Here is a 17,789-nt window from a genome sequence, read left to right as displayed (position 1 = left end):
CTTAAGGAGGGTCATAGATATAGGCAAGAGTTAATAAGGATAGGGAAGATGAGAATCCATCTGTAGAATCCCATAATTTGGAGAAATATATTATAAATAAAATTTACAAAACTGTGGGGAATACCTGCTACTTTCACAAAGCCTGATCAAGAGTGCCAATAAAAAGCAAAACAAAAACAAATGAGAAACAGAGGGAGACAAGAAGGCTGGAAAGATGGGTGAGTAGTTAGGAGCACTTGTTCTTGCTCCATTTCCAGTGTCGACATGGCCACTTGTAGTGACTCTAGTTCCAGGGAGCTGATCCCTTCTGATCTCTGTCTGCTTCTCTTGTCTTGTCTTGTCTGCCCAGCACAGGTGGGGCACACATATGCATATTTACAAGCAATAAGCATAAACAAAGTCAGTATAAATGTATTTTCATTTTATTCTTTTAAATTTCCCTTCCCTCCTCCCTCCCCCATCTCCCTACCCTTTCTTCTCAGATTCCTGGAGGCTTCCCATGGATATCAACTCCCCCTTGACATATCAAGTTAGTATAGAGTCTTTAAAAAGAACAAGAGAGAGAAGAAAGGATAGAGAGATCAAGAGATGCTCTTTAGTCTGCTATTTCGTCCTTTTTGGGACTCATCAGTATGGGGTAGCTAACTCTGTAAGATTTTAAATATTTTTTAAAGACCCAATAATGTACACACTAGTGTAAAATTAAATATTAAATGCTTAGGGATTTAACTCACATTTGATGGAAATAAGTCCAATAAAATGGTAAAATTAAAAGGACATTTGTTTATAAAATGTATTATCCTTAGAGCAGAATAATTAAGTAATTATAATTATACTTAGAACAGTATAGTTGGAAACAGGAATATTGCAAACTAAGGTAAAGAAACATTTCGCCAATATGCCTCATGTTTTAAATTGCAGAGTATAAAGTGAACCTTAAATTTTCACACTTTTAAAATTCTTCTGCATGTTGGTTTGAATTTTGAAAAGCAGGTATAATGTGTTTCTCCAAATTATGGGCTGCTACAGATGGATTCTCATCTTCCCTTTCCTTGTTAAAGCATTCCCATGCTTTTAGTCTCCACTAGTGAGCCTGTGACCCTCCCATTTCAACCCTTGCAATCCTGGGATTACAGATACTTGTCACTATCCCAGTCACTCTGCTTTCATTGTTAAAGGCCACATGCACATTGCGGGACTCATTTTTGTGGCCTCATAAATTCAAAAGAAGGACTTGTCTGCACACAAAAAGCCTTCCTACCGCGAAAGTGGGGTTCACTAACATTAGTTGCGCTTTAGGCTTAATGTATGTGTGACCACATCTATTTTAAACTCATCTACGTTCTCGAAATTCCAGGTATTTGTAGCTCTCCAAGATGGTTTCCATTTGTGATGTTAAGAAATATTCTTCACCTGTTTTGGTAGCAGGGTGGGACCACAGGGGAAAGAGTAGCACCCATAGATAGCAGACTAAAAAGCATCTCTCTTGATCAAAAGCTACATAGGAGAAAAAGGAGTTTTGCATTGGAGGCTATAGCTGTTAAGTTTGCTACAGCTCCATCTTTTGTCTGCATAGACCCTGGCACTGCTGATCCCGATGTCGTTCAGGTAGGCATATCTTTCCACTCCCCGGATGGAAAGCCTGAAAAGAAACCAAAAACAGTAAGTCTGCAGAGTCCAGAAGTGCATTCGTTCCTACAATAAAATCTCACCGGTCTCCACTGCTTTCTGGTAATATGAATCAGAGTCCCTGAGGAAATCACCTGCACTAGCTTTACACCTACTGTCTTACAGTCTTAGGGTTTGAACACCACTCCTTTGTCATTTGTCTGTGGTGAATCCTGTGATGTGTTTACAAGGCATTGGACTGGGGCTTGCTGCCCCGTTCCCATGAACTGCAGCCATGAGTGACCTCACTGAGGGTGATTTTCCAATTCTGTTTTTATTCATTTTACACATGGGAACACGCACTTCTTAGTAAATTGCTCAAAGGTGCTTTAACGGTGGATGGGACTGGGCCTGTGATTCGAGGACTGTTTTGGGTGCTCTGTGATGACGAGACTTTAGAGGAGGTTCCGAATGTCCTTAGAATCTCTGCTTTCCTGAACAGGTGCAGCCATGCAAATAGTGGACATCAGAATCTCAGGCTTGCAGTTCTGCAGTGGCTTTCTGGGATTTCAGAGTCCCGGCTCCCCATCTGAGGCTCTGTCTACATCCCACACAGGACATTTATCAACAACAAAAAGGTTTAAGTTGGAGCCAGAGCAAACAATAACTACCCCCAGACATCATCAGTATGGTAAAGATTTTGAGTAAAACCTCACGAAGTAAAGGTTTTGAAAATAATGTCCAATAAACAGGAAAACCTCTAAAGGATTTAAGTCTGTGGGGATGTGCAATTTCCTGGGGATTGGCTATTGCATGCAAACACACTCTCTACCTCTGAGCCACACATCCAGCCCAATGGTTCATATATTTTTCTTCTTTCCCAGTACACTTGGCTTCACGTGACACTGACTTTCATCTCTCATGGCCACAGCACACACACACCTCACAACACATGAACACAGTAGAAGAAAAAACATTGTGAAACATACGAGTAGTTATACTGAGTGTTGTCTGTCCACTTCCAAGGGTGCTCTGAGGACTCTCTGTGCAGGCCGATCCAGTAATCAAAACTCCCTTTGTATCTGCTTAAGAAATTCTGTAATAAAACACAAAAAGCCGAGAATGCATGTGTCTCTGTTTCAGATGATCCTGGAATCTCTCCACAGCTTCCTCTAGAGATAACAGGAGGGAGGAACTGAGGGGCACAGATTTGGAGCTGTACTAGTCACCAGTGGTCAGTGGATCCACTTGACATCTGTAATTCTAAAGACCCTCATTGGAACTAAAGTACCCAATGTAACAACATGTTCCTGTGTGGCCAGGAGAGGTCTGGGTTGACCTTCCACTGCAGTTATTAACAGTTGTCTCCTGTGTACAACATGGGTCAGCTTAGAGGAAAACGCCCATGACCATGCGGTATCCAGTAAAATGGCAGATCTGACCTTCCAGCTGACTGTGAGCGCTGTGTGAGAGAGTGTTTCCTGGATGTCTCAGGGCTCCAGTCAGGAGTCAAGCATCAGCAAATGACACGCACTCACACGTGTCCCAGGTCTCCATGTGTGTGGGATGGGATCCTTCCTCATGCTTCAATGATAACCTCTATCTCAAGGCAGGACAATATTCAACAGAACAGACAAACCAATCCCTGCCCACTTCTTACCAGCTCCTCCTCGGTGTCAAATCGTGCTAGCTCGGCCTCTTGTGCCTTGCAGAAGGTCTGGCTGAATGTCCAGTTACTTGCATATTCAGAAAAATAAAAACATTTATTTCCAACTCCAATCCAGTTTCTCGGGCAAGCAGCGTAGGTATTTATGGTTGAGATCTGTGGTGTCATTTTTACTAAAATGCAGACAATACAAGGAGTCATAACAAGCATGTCTTCTCTCTTTATGGATTCTTCTCCTGAGCTCTGCTGTGAGGTATGAATTTGATTGTAACTTCCCTAAGAGATCTGTAGAAATCCTTTCCTGAGCATGATGGGCCTTTATCTAAAGGCCTCCCACCTTGGGCCTGTGTCCCTTTCTCTCTCAGGTGCTCACTGACAGTAGGGCCCCCAGGAAGTGCATTTCTACAATAGCCTCACTCCTGAGCTTTGGATGACTGTTTACTACAGTAGGGATGGCCACAGCAGCAGGCACTCTGTATGGACAACTATTGGCAGCCAGCCTACTAATTGGGATAACAGTGAGGACTTTTGGGTAGGTAGTATATACATTGTGGACACGTTGCAGTAAAAGATGATTCACATACTTAAGAGGACAGGGCAGGATTTTATTGAGCTATTCTGAACAGTGTGATACTAACATCCTATAAATTTATTACTTCAGGAACTTTCCATTTAATACTTTCAAAATACAGTTGACCCTGGAAATTAAACTCAAGGGTTATGGCAGGAGGCACTGTATCTTTCTGGCCATATTACTCTTCTCTGTCTTCATCTTTTGAGATTTTCTCTTGTCTTTCTCTGCCTTGGACAGTTCCCCCAGGTGTACCATGTCCCCTGCATCACTGTCTAGAGCCTGCTGGATGTCAGCTTCCCAGGGTGGCTGAGCCTGGCCTCCTGTGCACACCACAGCCTGTGCTGTTCCTTCACTACATCTTCCTGCTGGAACCTAAGTCCCCAGAGAACAGGAACTTCCAGGTGTTTTCTCTGGAGCCCTTCCCACAATGCCTGGCTCACAGTGCTCAGTGAGTATAACTGACAATGTGGATGTGGACAGAGGGACGCAGGATTTGGAGAGTGAGTCACTCACCTGACAAAGCAACAGAAAGAGCAACTACAGCTACACTGAGGACCATGATCACTCCATAGCAGCAGTAAAGCTTAGCAGGAGATTCGGGGGAGACGATTCTGAGACATTTCCCATGGAACATTTTACCTGAAAAACATAAATTTGAGAACATCAATCTCAAGAACCGTTTAAGAAAAAATAATTAGCTGTAGATTTTGCTCATATTCACCCACTGCAAACCCTTCACAGAAGGTTCTGGTCTATAAATGATGTCCACGGCTCGCATAAGACTAGAGGAAAAGAAAACATGGAGTCCTCCAATCATTGAACTAAGAGCCAATGAAGAAGCAAGAGACAGAAAAAGTAGAGGTCAGGTTGAAGGTAAACAGCAACCAAAGCTATCCATAGATTTTGTTCCATTAAAATAGAATGGTTAGGACTGAGGACAACAAAGGATGGGGTAGACAGGGATCAGCTGGAGGCTGCAAAGATGGCTGAAACATTAAAAACACTTGTTCCTTTTCTAGAGGACCTGAGTTGGGTTCCCAATCCCAGCTCCTAAAGCGGCAGCTCATGACCACCTGTGTAACTCCTGCTCCAGTCAATGGGACAAACAGGTTGGTGCACTTTTCTATTTCCAGTGCTAGGGAGACAGAAGCTGGAGAGTCAGGAATATATGGCTAGCCTTTGCTACATAGAAAGTCTGAACACAACCTGGACTATGTAATAATCAGTCTCAAAGGACCTATTCAGTAAATAGATTGATTAATAACAGCACACACATGTAATAGAACACACTGACATAACTAATGGGTGAAATGTGGGAGCGTTTTAACAAGCTTACCAAAATCACGTGAAAAAAATAATAGTAGTCCAAAATAACAAAAACACTTAGCAAGTTAGGAATTAAAGGAACACATTTGTGGATACTGGTCATTTTAATAAAATCAGAAAGGTAATTTTATTCATTTAAAATGTACTTGTATTTAATGCATATGGGTGATTTGCCTGCCTATGTGTCTGTGCACTCTATGCATGCCTGAGGTCTGAGGAGACCAGAGAGGATCCTGAGTCCCCTGGAGCTTCAGTTACAGTTGTGAGGGGCCAGGAGGACACTGGGAACCAAACCTAGGTCCTTAGAAAGAATAGCCAGTGCCTTTAGCCTTGTGCCATTTCTCCAGCACAAAGTAACTTTCAAACTGTGTGAAAGAAGAAGTCTAGCCAAACACTTCAGAAAAAGAGGCCAAATTTGCAAAAGTAATACCACCACACCAGAGTGACAAAAACAAAGACATAGGTATGGTTTTGGCAAAAGCATAGACACATAAATCAAATTATTAGTAATACTAATAATAAAACAACTTGAGAAACAAGTCCAACATGTGGACCTGACTTACAATCATCTCAGGCTGACCCTGGCCTCGCTGTACATACTGTACTCTGTCCCACTGATCTCCCACTTCCTCCTATAAAAGGCAACCCAAAATGAACACTAGGGCTATAGGCTCAGATAGGACTCACTATCTGAGGAAAAGTGAAAAGAAAAATCTCCTTGAACTTGCCTTGAATAAAAATTTCTCAAGCATAATACTGAGATCCTTATCCACATTAGCAAAAAGTGAAACATGCAGACTTTGCTTTAATTCAAAAAACAATACACACACACACACACACACACACACACACACACACACACAAAAAACAAAACCCCATTTTTCTGAGTTCTGCAAAGGGAATTTGCAATTTTTGCAAAATATAGATCAAACAGAAGTTGTATTTAGAGCATCCTGATAACTTGGAGAATTCAATTATTTAAAAAAAAAATAAAAAAAATTAAAAAAGAATAAGAATGGGCCAAATGGTTGAATATACACTGACTAACAAAGAACAGGCATTAACTATGTTCATTGTTACCGGGTTTGGAAAACGACAGGTGAAAACAGATCATTACTTTGTTCAAATGAGAATACACTTACCATATGCCCTGGTCCTCCTACCCACATATTCACACAAGAGAAAATGAAGATCTGTCTTCCCATCACTATGAGTATTGGCAGTGACTTTAGAGATTCTCATTGGTATGTACCCACTAATAAGTGGATATTAGCAAAAACAGTACTGAATACCCAGGATACAATCCATGGAACTCAAGAAGGTTAACAAGTTCAAGGGCCCAAGTGAGGACACCTTAATCCCACTTGGGGGTTGCGGGTGGAGGGGTGAGGAGAAGAAGGCAATCACAGGGGGCAGAGGGAAGGAAGGGCCTTGGTGGGAGAGGGGACAAGGAAGGGAAGAGGGGAACAAGATCAGCTATTGTGGTGGAAACAAGAGTGAAGCCCTGAGGGCCAGTAGAAAGAATGGAAACAGACAGCCTCAGGAGGTGGGGTGGGGTGGGGGGGTGGGGCTTCAAGAATGTACCAGAGACCTGGAAGGTGAGAGATGCTCAGGACTCAAAGGGAAGGACCTTTGATGTAATGCCCTACAGTGGGGAAGTGAACTTGTAGACTCCACCTTCAGTAGAAAGACAGGACATTGAGAGGAGGGATGGGGTTGCCATCCCACAGTCAAAAACTCTGACCCAGAGTTATTCCTGCCTAGGAGAACTGCAGGGACAAAAATGTAGAAGAGAGCAAGAGAAAGGAGGTCCAGTGACTGGCCCAAATTGGGATCCAGCTCCAGGGGAAGCTACAAAGCCCCACACTATTACAAATGCTATGGTGTGCTTACAGACAGGAGCCTAGCCCTCTGAAAGGCCAAACAAGCAACTGAAAGATGCAGATATTTACACCCAAGCAATGGACAGAAGTTGTTGACCCCTGTGGTTGAATTAGGGGCTGGAAGAAGCTGAGGAAGATGGTAACCCCATAGGAAGACCAGCAGTTTCACGTAATTTGTACCCCAAAATCTCTCAGACACTGAGCCACCAACCAGGAAGCATATACTAGCTGATATGAGGCCCCTGACACATATACAGCAGAAGACTGCTTGGTCTGGCTTCAGTGAGAGGAGATGCACCTAACCCTCCAGAGACTTGAGACCCCAGGGGGTGGGAGGTTTGGTGGGGTGGGAGTAGAGGGGTGGGGACACTCTCTTGAAGATGGGTTGGGGGCACAGGGGGATGTGGAGGAATGGGATGAGAAACAGCCAGAGGGCAGACAAGAATGGGGATGACTACAGGACTATAAAAGAAAAGAAAAAGATTAAGGAAGAATAATAATTTCTTTAATTAAAAATGTTTTTTTTTATTTACATCTTACTACAACCCAAACATTTGTCAATGTTGACAACGTTGACCACCATGACTGAGCACTGAGGCAGGGGCATTAAGAAGGAAAAATTGGATCACATACTTGCCCCTGATCATCTCTCCCTCTGTCCAAATGTTCCTCAGTCTTGGGCTATCAGCAAGCTCTAGAGTGAGCCCTAAAACCAGCTTTCCTCCAGCTTACTTTAAGAGCTTAAGAGTCTGTTCACATAGTCGTAATTTTTTTTTTGTTTTGTTTTTATCTGATAGCTCCAACTGTCACCAACTTATTTCTGCTTGAGCTAATCTAACCCACAAGTTTCCGTTGGCTGTTTTAAAACCTTCTGCAAAGTAAAAGCAGATGTTGTATTTTGAGTTGCTTTCAAGTTTCTGACTCCATAACAAGTCTTAGATCAACCGTGCTTGGAACATGATCTCTTTTAAACAAAGGACAACTGTTTGTATTTGACACACCACTGAAGCATGTGAAGGACTATCAGACTGCAGGGATCCATGTGAACAGCTTCTGGAAAAACAAACATCAGGTCAGAGGTGGCCATGGCTTGGGAACAGAGGAAGGAAATGCCTGGGGAAAATCTGCAATGATCCTCAGGGAAATTATAGGTCTACATTCCATTGTGATGGGGGCATCATTAAGTCTTCAAAACTCATACAAACAATATGAACTATACTTTTGAAAAAGGTCCCACTGACTTTAACCACTAGATGTGTTCATTTTCACATATCACTAAGACAAAGTAATTGTAAGTATTATATAATGCCCTGTAGATTTTCCATATAGAATTCTCAACTTTTATATTTTGAGTTGTTTGTTGCTGTGACTTTTCTTCACATTGTATTAAAGTGTGTCTCTGTAGTTTCAATTGTTAGTTCTGTACCAGCAGAGTGTTAAGTACTCACAGGATTTTTGTATTATCATTCTTATGACCCATCACCTGCTTTTCTCTTGGTAAATGCTTGTACTTTTTCCACACAAATACAGAGAGGTTAGGAATGTGCTACAGAGCAGAACCTGGATGTCTTCTAGAAGAGACTCTAAGCACTTAATCATCCAGGTTCCAACAGTACTCCACACCAGACATTTCTTATACGATATGAGGAGTAAAATTTATGGATTAGTCTCTGTGTTTACACCAGTATAATTCTGATACTCTTTTTCATTCTGATACATAAACGGGAACTTTGCCATCCATCTTCTCATGCTGTATACACAAGGATCTCCTTCGAAATTCAAATGCCTCATACAGCACAGTTTGAACATAACTTTTGTACCTGTATTTAAAAGCAACATTGGAAATGATGTCTCAAGATAACCAAAGAAATGAAACACAGCTGGTTTAATTAAACATTTTAGCTTAATTAAAAAAAAAAAAAACTGGCTCAATACCAAACAAGTTATGGTTTCAAAGGAGTGAAGTGGCAAAATGCCTGAAGCTAGTTACGCAACAGCTGCACTTTGGACTAGGGCTCCAGTTCCAACATGGAATGTTTCTGTTGGCTAAATATTTGAGTACTTCATTTCAATAAGTTAACCCTGTAGAGGCAGAGGGAACAGGAGTTTCAGGCCAGCTTGGGGTAAAGTATGAGACTTTGCCAAAGAATCATCATCATCATCATCATCATCATCATTATCATCAGTAGTAGTAGTCGTAGTAGTAATAATAATAATAATAATAATAATAATAATAATTTCAGTTAGACTTCTTGGTTTAAGTGATAAGCATTAACATTTGTTGTGAATTTTGTATTTTGATAAATATCAATCTTGTTTTCTCAAAATCCAGTACTCTTCCCAAAATGAAAAAGAACCTAAGGTGAAGTAAAGTAACAAGAGTGAGGGGAAAAGCAGGAGAAAGAAATGCATACATTGAAGCATAGACAGTTTGAAACACAAGAAACACAATTTTGATTCCTTTCTGAGGACTGAAGTAGAAAACCTCATTACATTCCTTTTCTGTAGCTTACCAAGAGTTCAAAATGGAAAGAATTTAGTCCTGGTGGTGGGTTCAGCCCCCCACACTCACCCTCACCCTCACCCCGTGCCTCCATCTCCTTACAATTCTTTTTTAATTACAATGGATCTGCAAAACATAAGCCCCAAGCTTCCCAGGCAACTCCTGTCACTATGCACATTGCAAAGCTGACAATAGACAGGGACAGTAGAGCTAGCATTTTCTAAAGCAATTTGGTGTAATCCACCAGACTGCCCTGGAAAGAGTGAACTAGCAAACTAAGCACAAAGAAAGCTGTGGCTACAGCTCTGGCTCTTATAAGGTCATTTCTGTTCATTTCTCTTGCCCTAGAACTATTTAAGTATTGTATGCTCCAATAGAATAACTAATGTAACAACTTTATAGCTAATCCTGTCTGTGTTCTCCTGCTCTGCAAACCCACTGTGACAGGCTCACAGATGACATCCTGTTCTTATTCTTTTGTTTAAGATTCAGCTCTTTTGCCTTCCTGTCCCTGGTAAAGCTCCTCTCTGCTCTTATAGTTTGGTTCAAATGCTGTTAAATACATACCCATTTCTCCCTCCTGCAGGCTGCCTGTGGTATTGAGCATAGGTTGGGAAGCCTTTTTGGCACTCATCTCAGAGCTGAGAAGCTGGGTTCTGCTACAGGAGGGTTGAAACTGGAAAGCTGAGAGGCAAATGTGGGAAGTGCCAGTAGTACTTAACAGTGTTTAACAAGATGGGAGGAGCTCACAGAGATTGGTTCAAAGTGAAATGAAACTAACAGTAAAGGCAGAAGCCTTAGAGCAAGTCCAGTTTTACTGTCTTTCAGAAAATCTCCTTGAAAACGAAAGACGACCACAAAAAGAAAATATTACCAACCCTTTCCTGCCCCAAATACCACACATCAGACTGATTTTCTGGGTAGGTGAGCCCCATGTTGTAACAGCTCTGAGTTTTGAGGGCATTACTTACTGAGACACCCAGGGTAAGGTTAGAGGAGTCTGTGCTTCAAGAAGCCCAGATACAGAACCTCTAGGAGTCAGAAAAGAGAAACCTGGGGCACACAGTCAGTGCCAAACACACGTTTTGCTTTTCAGGGAATACGATCCTTTGTTCTGGAGTCAGACCGTGCCTCAGTGGATTCAGACTGTCTCATATTACATGTTTATATATAGAGAAAAAAATTTGCTAGTGGTGTGGAGACAGAAAGATAATGCTCACTGCCACCTTTATCAGCACAAGGAATGGCTCTAGACCAGTATTTCTCAACCTTGCTAATGCTGTAACATTTTAATACAGTTATGCATGTTGTGGTGACTCTCAGCTATAAAATTATTTTGTAACTTCATAACTGTAATTCTGGTACTACTATGAATCATAATGTAAATATTTGATATGCAGGATATCTCATTTGAGACCCCTGTGATAGGGTCATTTGACCGCACTCCCAAAGGGGTTGCAACTCACAGGTATAGAAACAGTGCTCTAGATTTTGACTATCTATGTACGTGGGTGTGACAGTCTGTGGAACCATGCAGGTGCCTGAAGAGGCCAGAAGAGGGTGTCAGATTGCTAAGAGCTGAATTCACAGGCTAGAAGAATTTGTATTTAGAATGTAGGTATCCCAAAAATGTAGCAACAGAACATCATCATCCTGATGCAAAATAAGTTTAGCATTATTTTTACCATTTAGGAACACATGTCGAGGAAATTTGTAAATATCTCAGATAATTTAAAAATATTTACGATAAAATATTTAGGTGATGGTATAATAGCACATGGCTCTGATCCCAGCACTAGGGAGAGCTCTGTGAGTTGGAATCTAGCCTGGTCTACATAGGGAGCTCCAAGCCCACCAAGGCTAAGTTTAAAAAATAAAATATTTAATATATTAATTACATAAAATAATATCTAATTAACATAGTAATATTAGATATAATATGTATATTATTAAAATGTGAGTTAGTAGAAACGTAGTCAGAGGGGTTTTGAATTCAGTTACTTGGGGTACTCAACTATCAATGTAATTGGAGATATGTCACACAGAGTTTCTGATGTCCAAGTGGTGATTTTCTCAGAGATCAACAAGTTTGAGGTAAGGATCTGAGAAATTTATCTTGTCAGGTCTTCTAGCACAAGAGGTAAGTCAGAAGCAACCTGACACCACCTTTTTCATCCACCCTGAAGGTGTTCTTTGATCAGGTCTTTTTGAACTAATGAAATTGCCTGGTTTTAGACCTCTTAACCTCTAGGAACCCATTATGGGCAAGCCTCTGTAAACAACTGGATGTTTTAGCCATCGTTCTTGTCTTTTTAGTTGTGAACCTAGCCTTGCATGGCTGAGCCATCTATTTAGCCCTTAGTTCATGACAAAGAACTTTACCATGAACAGTGTTTCCCTTTAGCAGAGATGGCTCATACAGTCCTTCCCCCATATTCCTATATTACATTGTGGTGAATGAGAATGGCCCCATAGGCTCATATCTCCTCCTCCTCCTTCCTCTTCCTCCTCCTCCTTCCTCTTCCTCCTCCTTCCTCTTCCTCCTCCTTCCTCTTCCTCCTCCTCCTTCCTCTTCCTCTTCTCCTCCTCCTCCTTCTTCTTTTCTGAGAATCTTCTTTATTGCTGACAGAATTGTTGAGAAGCAAGAGTTGTCATGGCTGGCATATGTGGTCAAAATCTTGGTGTTGCAAAAGGACCTCTTGCTCCCCATCTTGCTCCAAGACAAGTAGGGCACTCAAATGTTGTTCTGAAATGTTCAGGAATACGTGTTCTCCTATTTCTTCTGCGTGTGGCCCTCCTAATCTCAAACCAGTTATGTACTCTGGACATGCTGGCATTCATCATTCTATCAAGATCCTCCCTTGTTGGGGCATCGAAGGAATCACTGCATTGCAAAATGGTTTCCAATTCCTCCAGCTGCCACTTGGTGAACCTAGGGCGGTGGAGGAGCATCTGCTTATGCTGAGGCTTTTACACTCTTCTGACTATCAGTGTCCTCGGCAACTGGCTCATTTTGCTCCTGCTCCATGCCACTAGCCCTGATGCCACTGTCCTTGTCCCCATTACCCATAGAACCTGGAGTATCAGGACCAAAGTGGCCTTCTCCTCCATTTAATTGTTCTCCATCACCTTCTGTTCCCACTGCTTCCACTCCAGGCTGGCCCTGTGCACCTTTCTCATCTCTCCCCTCTCAAGCTGAAAGAAAGCCTCTGCTTTCACATCATGTTGTACTTCTTAGTCTTCCTAGACTCCTAGGCAGAATAACTGGGTGATATTGTGGATGGAGCCTTGACCCTCCATACCTGGATGATTCTTTTTATGTTTCCTCTTGTCCAGCTAGGAATACAGGAAGTGATCTTGAAGAATGGCTATTTGGCTTTTCTCTCTTTGAAGCATGGAAAACACTGCCTCTTCTCCCTGCCAAGCTCATATATTCACAATGCATGGCACTCAGTTGTTGGAGCTGTTTAGGAAGAATTAGGAGATATGGCCTTGTTAGACAAGGTGTGATCTTGTTGAAGGAAGTGGGGTTGGGACTTTGAAAAGCTCACTCCATCCCCAGTTGTGATTAATTTGGAGGTTTATTTTAATTTTGGTAAATATTCATCATAGAGCCTCCAAATTTGGTGATTCTGCTAATATACAATGATGCTAGTGTTTGTTATACAGAGCATTAAAGAGAGACTATGGAGATACAGGTAGAAAAGAAAGCATCTACAGCTCTAGATGGATCCCCTAATTAATCTCAGGACCAACAATTCCATTCCTTAGTGTAAAAAGTAAGTAAACAAGTCCATGTGAGAGTTCTTATTGCATTATAACTCATGATAAGTAAATCAAAATGATACAGCACACTTCAGTTTGTGATAGAGTGTAATCGAGAACTAAGCATGTGCAACACATGAGTAACAAGAAAATGTAGTGCATTTTGGAAAGGGTAATATATTCATTACCATGGAATGCTCTGTTATATTCCTATAATAGAACAGACAAAGGCAATACACAACATCCAGCAGCTAAGCAGTGATAGCACAGTTGTACTTTGGGTGAAGGCAGGTGTTGCTGTAAATTAATAAAATCGCTTCTTTTAATCCCCACTAGAGTCAACACTGTAGGGCCACATGGCATCTATTAGATATTTATATCTTAGCAGCAAAGCTTCTCACCCACTTAGCTCCAACCCATATTACATTGCGGATGGCTAATCTCTGAGCCTGGCAACAATCTCTCTACCCATCTAGTTCCCAAGGCAGATCGCCACCATGCCAGACATACACATCCCAATTCCATGGTGGCCCAGTGTGTCCAGCCACCACATACTCTCTTGAACTCAATTAAATCACCACATGAAGGAATACATAACACAATAACATCTGATCCAATTGATAAGATATAATTTGCTCACCTAGACATACAAAATCCTGTACATTCCATCTCTTAAGAATATTCATAACAAACTATAAATGTGTAGAGAGGAATTTTAATATCCACTTCCATGTTCTCTTGGCTGCTCCTCTCTCCCAGTCTCCTCCTCCTCCTTTAAAACTTTTTTCTCCCACCCATCATTTCTTCTTGTCCAATGACGGGCCTTGTTCTATCCTGTACCTGCCTTCGTCTGCATAAGGCCATCATCCCACAGGCAGGACTGGAGCAATGGCTCATTGGTTAAGAGCACTTGCTGATCTTGAAGAAGACCAGGGTGCAATTCTCAGAGCACTCACTGCTCACACCATCTGTATAATTCTGATTATGGAGGCTTAGATACCTTCTTCTGGCCTCTCCTGCACTTAAGTGGTTCTCAGACATACATGCAAGCAGAGCTCCTATACCCTCTTGACCTGAGACAAAGGCCTGCCAGCTCAAAACAAAGGTCTTTTTCTTCCTCCCAAATCCTCTTGCCACTAGCTCTCTCTTTCAACTTCCAGATCACTGTATCCTTTACTTTAAATAAACATTCTAAACTGCTGGAACAAGGTCAGGAGCCATGCTGGCGCCATTTGGAGACTGATTTTATGTTTGTTTCTGGTTTACTTTGTGTTTCGTTTCTCTTTCAGAGCACTCTGATTGAGAAACGAAACCTAAGCTGACCTTACTAAGGAGACAGGAATTTTCAACCCTTCCCAAAACAGATGCTTCTAATTCCAGATCCCTCAACTAGAGACTAATAGACCTCTTCCTGCCTCAGAGTGGAGACTGATTCAGTGACAAGGACCTCTGGCTCTGGCCTGCAGCAGATCTGGGAAGCAGAGAACCCAGGAAAGACTTCTGGCCTGGGTTGGGGAGATATTTCACCAGCAGGACAGGGACATTTAGGCAGTGAGACTATATTGTGTGACAAAGTAAAGGTGTCATTGTGGGACGCGATTATGCAGCCATTTGTCCAGACCCACAGAACACACACTGTGGACATGAATGGCTCGGCTAAATAGAAAGTCAGTATTTTTTTCTAGGCTGGTCATCTGTGCTTCCCACTGTTGGATGTCAACTATAGGGACAGGGAGAAGTCGAAGAAAAGCAAGCAAAGTTACAGGACTTTCCACTCAACGTTCTGTGACATTGGAAGTACTCTTCAAGTCTACTTTTCAAAAGGCAGGAAGACAGAGAGTTCTGTGTGATATTGTAGTCACTGTAATATGTCTTCAGGCAGATTTGAGGTTTATTCTTAAGCTGAAGTTTCCCCTTAAAGGGCCTTTTCTACCACTGTAACAATTTCAAAAGCAACCCAGTGCAGCAGTTTCTCCTTGACTCTTGGAAGCTATAGGAGAGCAGTAGTGTTGAGAGTCAACTTTATTCAGAAAAAAACAAACAAACAAAACAACAGATTTTACTGTACTATAAATAATAATATCCAAGAGTCACATTCACCTATTTGAAACATTGGAGAGTTATACATTTGGCCCATTAAAAAATTGCTTTATTACTTGAGAGAGGCATATCTGGCCATGGCATATGTGTAGGAGTCACGTTTTCACAGGAATCTGTCCTCTACTGATGATCCATTAGGTTCCTGGGATACAGGTCAGATGGTTAGGCTTATTTGGCAAGAACTTTTAAGCCCTGAATCATCTCCCTGGTACATCTCCTTAAAAAAATAAAATCATATCTTACTTATTATTTTGTCTTGGTTGTAGTTTTCAAAGAAAGCTGCTAACACTTTAACTTACGCAAATATCAGAGTATGTCTTTATAACATATTAGTAATTTTTCAACTTCTGAGTAGAAACTACTTTTTCAAAACTAGGACATCCTAAAAGAGCAGTTAGAATTCTCATGAGTTCTGGTCCTGGGAGCCAAACTGTGTAGTTCATAACTGACTATAAGTCCAGTTAAGGAGGATGTGGTGCCTCTGTTTTCTGTGGGCCCCAACATACTCATATACATAACTCTCTCAGAAAGAAAAAGAGGGAAAGAGAGGGATGGAAGAAGGAAGGAAGGAAGGAAGGAAGGAAGGAAGGAAGGAAGGAAGGAAGGAAGGAAGGAAATATAGAGCTCCTATTTTTTGGATATTAGCTCTCTGTTGGATGTAGGATTGGTAAAGATCTTTTCCCAATCTGTTGGTTGCCATTTTGTGCTAATGACAGTGTCCTTTGCCTTACAGAAACTTTTCCGTTTCATGAGATCCCATTTGGTGATTCTTGATCTTAGAGCATAAGCCATTGGTGATCTGTTCAGGAAAATTTCACCAGTGCCTATGTGTTCCAGGCTCTTCCCCACTTTTTCTTCTATTAGTTTGTGTGTACCTGGTTTTATGTGGAGGTCCTTGCCACTTGGACTTAAGCTTTATACAGGGTGATAAGCATGGATCAATTTGCATTCTTCTACATGTTGACCTCTAGTTGAACCAGCACCATTTGTTGAAAATGCTATCTGTTTTTCACTGGATGGTTTTAGCTCTTTTGTCAAAGATCAAATGACCATAGGTGTGTGGGTTCATTTCTGGCTTTTCAACTCTATTCCATTGATCTACCTGCCTCTCTCTATACCAATATTATACAGTTCCTTTTATAACTATTGCTCTGTAATACTGCTTGAGGTCAGGGATGGTGATTCCTCCAGAAGTTCTTTTATTGTTGAGGATAATTTTCACTATCCTGGGTATTTTGTTATTCCAAATGGACTTGCAAATTGTTCTTTCTAACTCTATGAAGTGAAAGACCCCCGAAGCAGGGAGACCCTCACTCAAGTCTCGGGATGATGTGACCCCCCAAGAACTCACAAGAGACTGTCCTTGCTATAATCAGATTAGGTTTATTGATAGGAACCAATGCTCTAGGGTCAAGAATCATATCCCATGCAGGGGTAGAGGACTTCGACCCTGAGTAGCTGGGAGAGGGGGTATTTAAAGGAAGAAACCACAACCCAAGGGAGTAGGGATGGCGTCATTGGAAAATGTCGAGAATACCAGTGAAAAATCACAAGGAGAGGCTTCCTGTTTCTAAAGATTGTTTTCAAGATTGTAATCTAACTTTATGGTCAGCTAGTTCCTGGGAGAAGCTTCCTGTTTCTCAAGATTGTTCTTTAAGATTTTAATCTAACTTTATGGTCAGCTATTTCCTGGGACAGAGTCGCTGGACCACCTGGTGTAATTACTCATTCTGTAGTCAGCTAGTTCCTAGAACATGTAGTTCTAGGGCCTGACCAGTTTCTTTCTTCTGCTCTAAACTTTTGTCTGGGGGGGGGGGCAACCTTAAAACTTCTACCTTTCATTACAACTAGGTTGGAATTTTGGTGGGGATTGCATTGAATATGTAGACTTCCTTTAGCAAAATGGCCATTTTTACTATATTAATCCCGCCAATCCATAAGCATGGGAGATCTTTCCATCTTCAGAGATCTTTTTCAATTCTTTCTTCAGAGACTTGAAGTTCTTGTCATACAGATCTTTCACTTCCTTGAGTAAAGTCACACCGAGGTATTTTATGTTATTTGGGACTATTGTGAAGGGTGTTATTTCCCTAATTTCTTTCTTAAACTGTTTATCCTTTAGTGGAGGAAGGATACTGATTTGTTTGAGTTAATTTTATACCCAGCTACTTTGCTGAAGTTGTTTATCAGGCTTAGTAGTTCTCTGATGGAACTTTTGGGGTCCCATAGATTTACTATCATATCATCTGCAAATCATGATATTTTTGACATCTTCCTTTCCAATTTGTATCCCGTTGACGTCCTTTTCTTGTCTGATTGCTCTGGGTAGGACTTTGAGTACTATATTGAGTAAGTAGGGAGAGA

The 17,789-nt window shown here is 41.5% G+C and overlaps 1 protein-coding gene and 1 pseudogene across 2 annotated transcripts; both read right to left on the bottom strand.

Moving 5' to 3' along the window:
- Positions 1–406: 406 nt before the first annotated feature.
- On the bottom strand, positions 407–10,279 carry Clec2g (C-type lectin domain family 2, member G). 2 transcript variants are annotated; one of them, NM_001048075.2, is made up of 5 exons: positions 10,128–10,251; positions 4,362–4,487; positions 3,269–3,447; positions 2,598–2,704; positions 407–1,642 (listed from the first exon to the last, which is right to left on the bottom strand). In NM_001048075.2, the coding sequence occupies exons 1-5, from the start codon at positions 10,192–10,194 to the stop codon at positions 1,498–1,500; spliced, it is 624 nt and encodes a 207-aa protein (NP_001041540.1). In that variant the 5' UTR covers positions 10,195–10,251; the 3' UTR covers positions 407–1,497. The 2 variants fall into 2 exon arrangements, with proteins under 2 accessions (NP_001041540.1, XP_038963830.1); XM_039107902.1 differs by lacking the exon at positions 407–1,642 and adding an exon at positions 1,924–2,209 and having other exon boundaries at positions 10,128–10,279.
- Positions 10,280–12,140: 1,861 nt separating this feature from the next.
- On the bottom strand, positions 12,141–14,064 carry Rhox5-ps1 (Rhox homeobox family member 5, pseudogene 1; annotated as a pseudogene).
- Positions 14,065–17,789: the final 3,725 nt, after the last annotated feature.

The sequence above is a fragment of the Rattus norvegicus genome, chromosome 4 (assembly GCF_036323735.1).
Source record: "Rattus norvegicus strain BN/NHsdMcwi chromosome 4, GRCr8, whole genome shotgun sequence".
NCBI lineage: Eukaryota > Metazoa > Chordata > Mammalia > Rodentia > Muridae > Rattus > Rattus norvegicus.
The sequence above is the reverse complement of the archived record's forward strand: the minus strand, read 5'-3'. Positions and strand labels throughout refer to the sequence as shown.

Coding starts and splice junctions, on each gene's coding strand:
- Clec2g (NM_001048075.2), bottom strand. CDS start 10,194: ATGAGTGCCAAAAAGGCTTCCCAACCTATGCTCAATACCACAGGCAGC. Junction 3,448..4,361: donor TCTTTCTGTTGCTTTGTCAG/GTGAGTGACTCA, acceptor TCTGCATTTTAG/TAAAAATGACACCACAGATC. Junction 2,705..3,268: donor TTGACACCGAGGAGGAGCTG/GTAAGAAGTGGG, acceptor GTTTTATTACAG/AATTTCTTAAGCAGATACAA.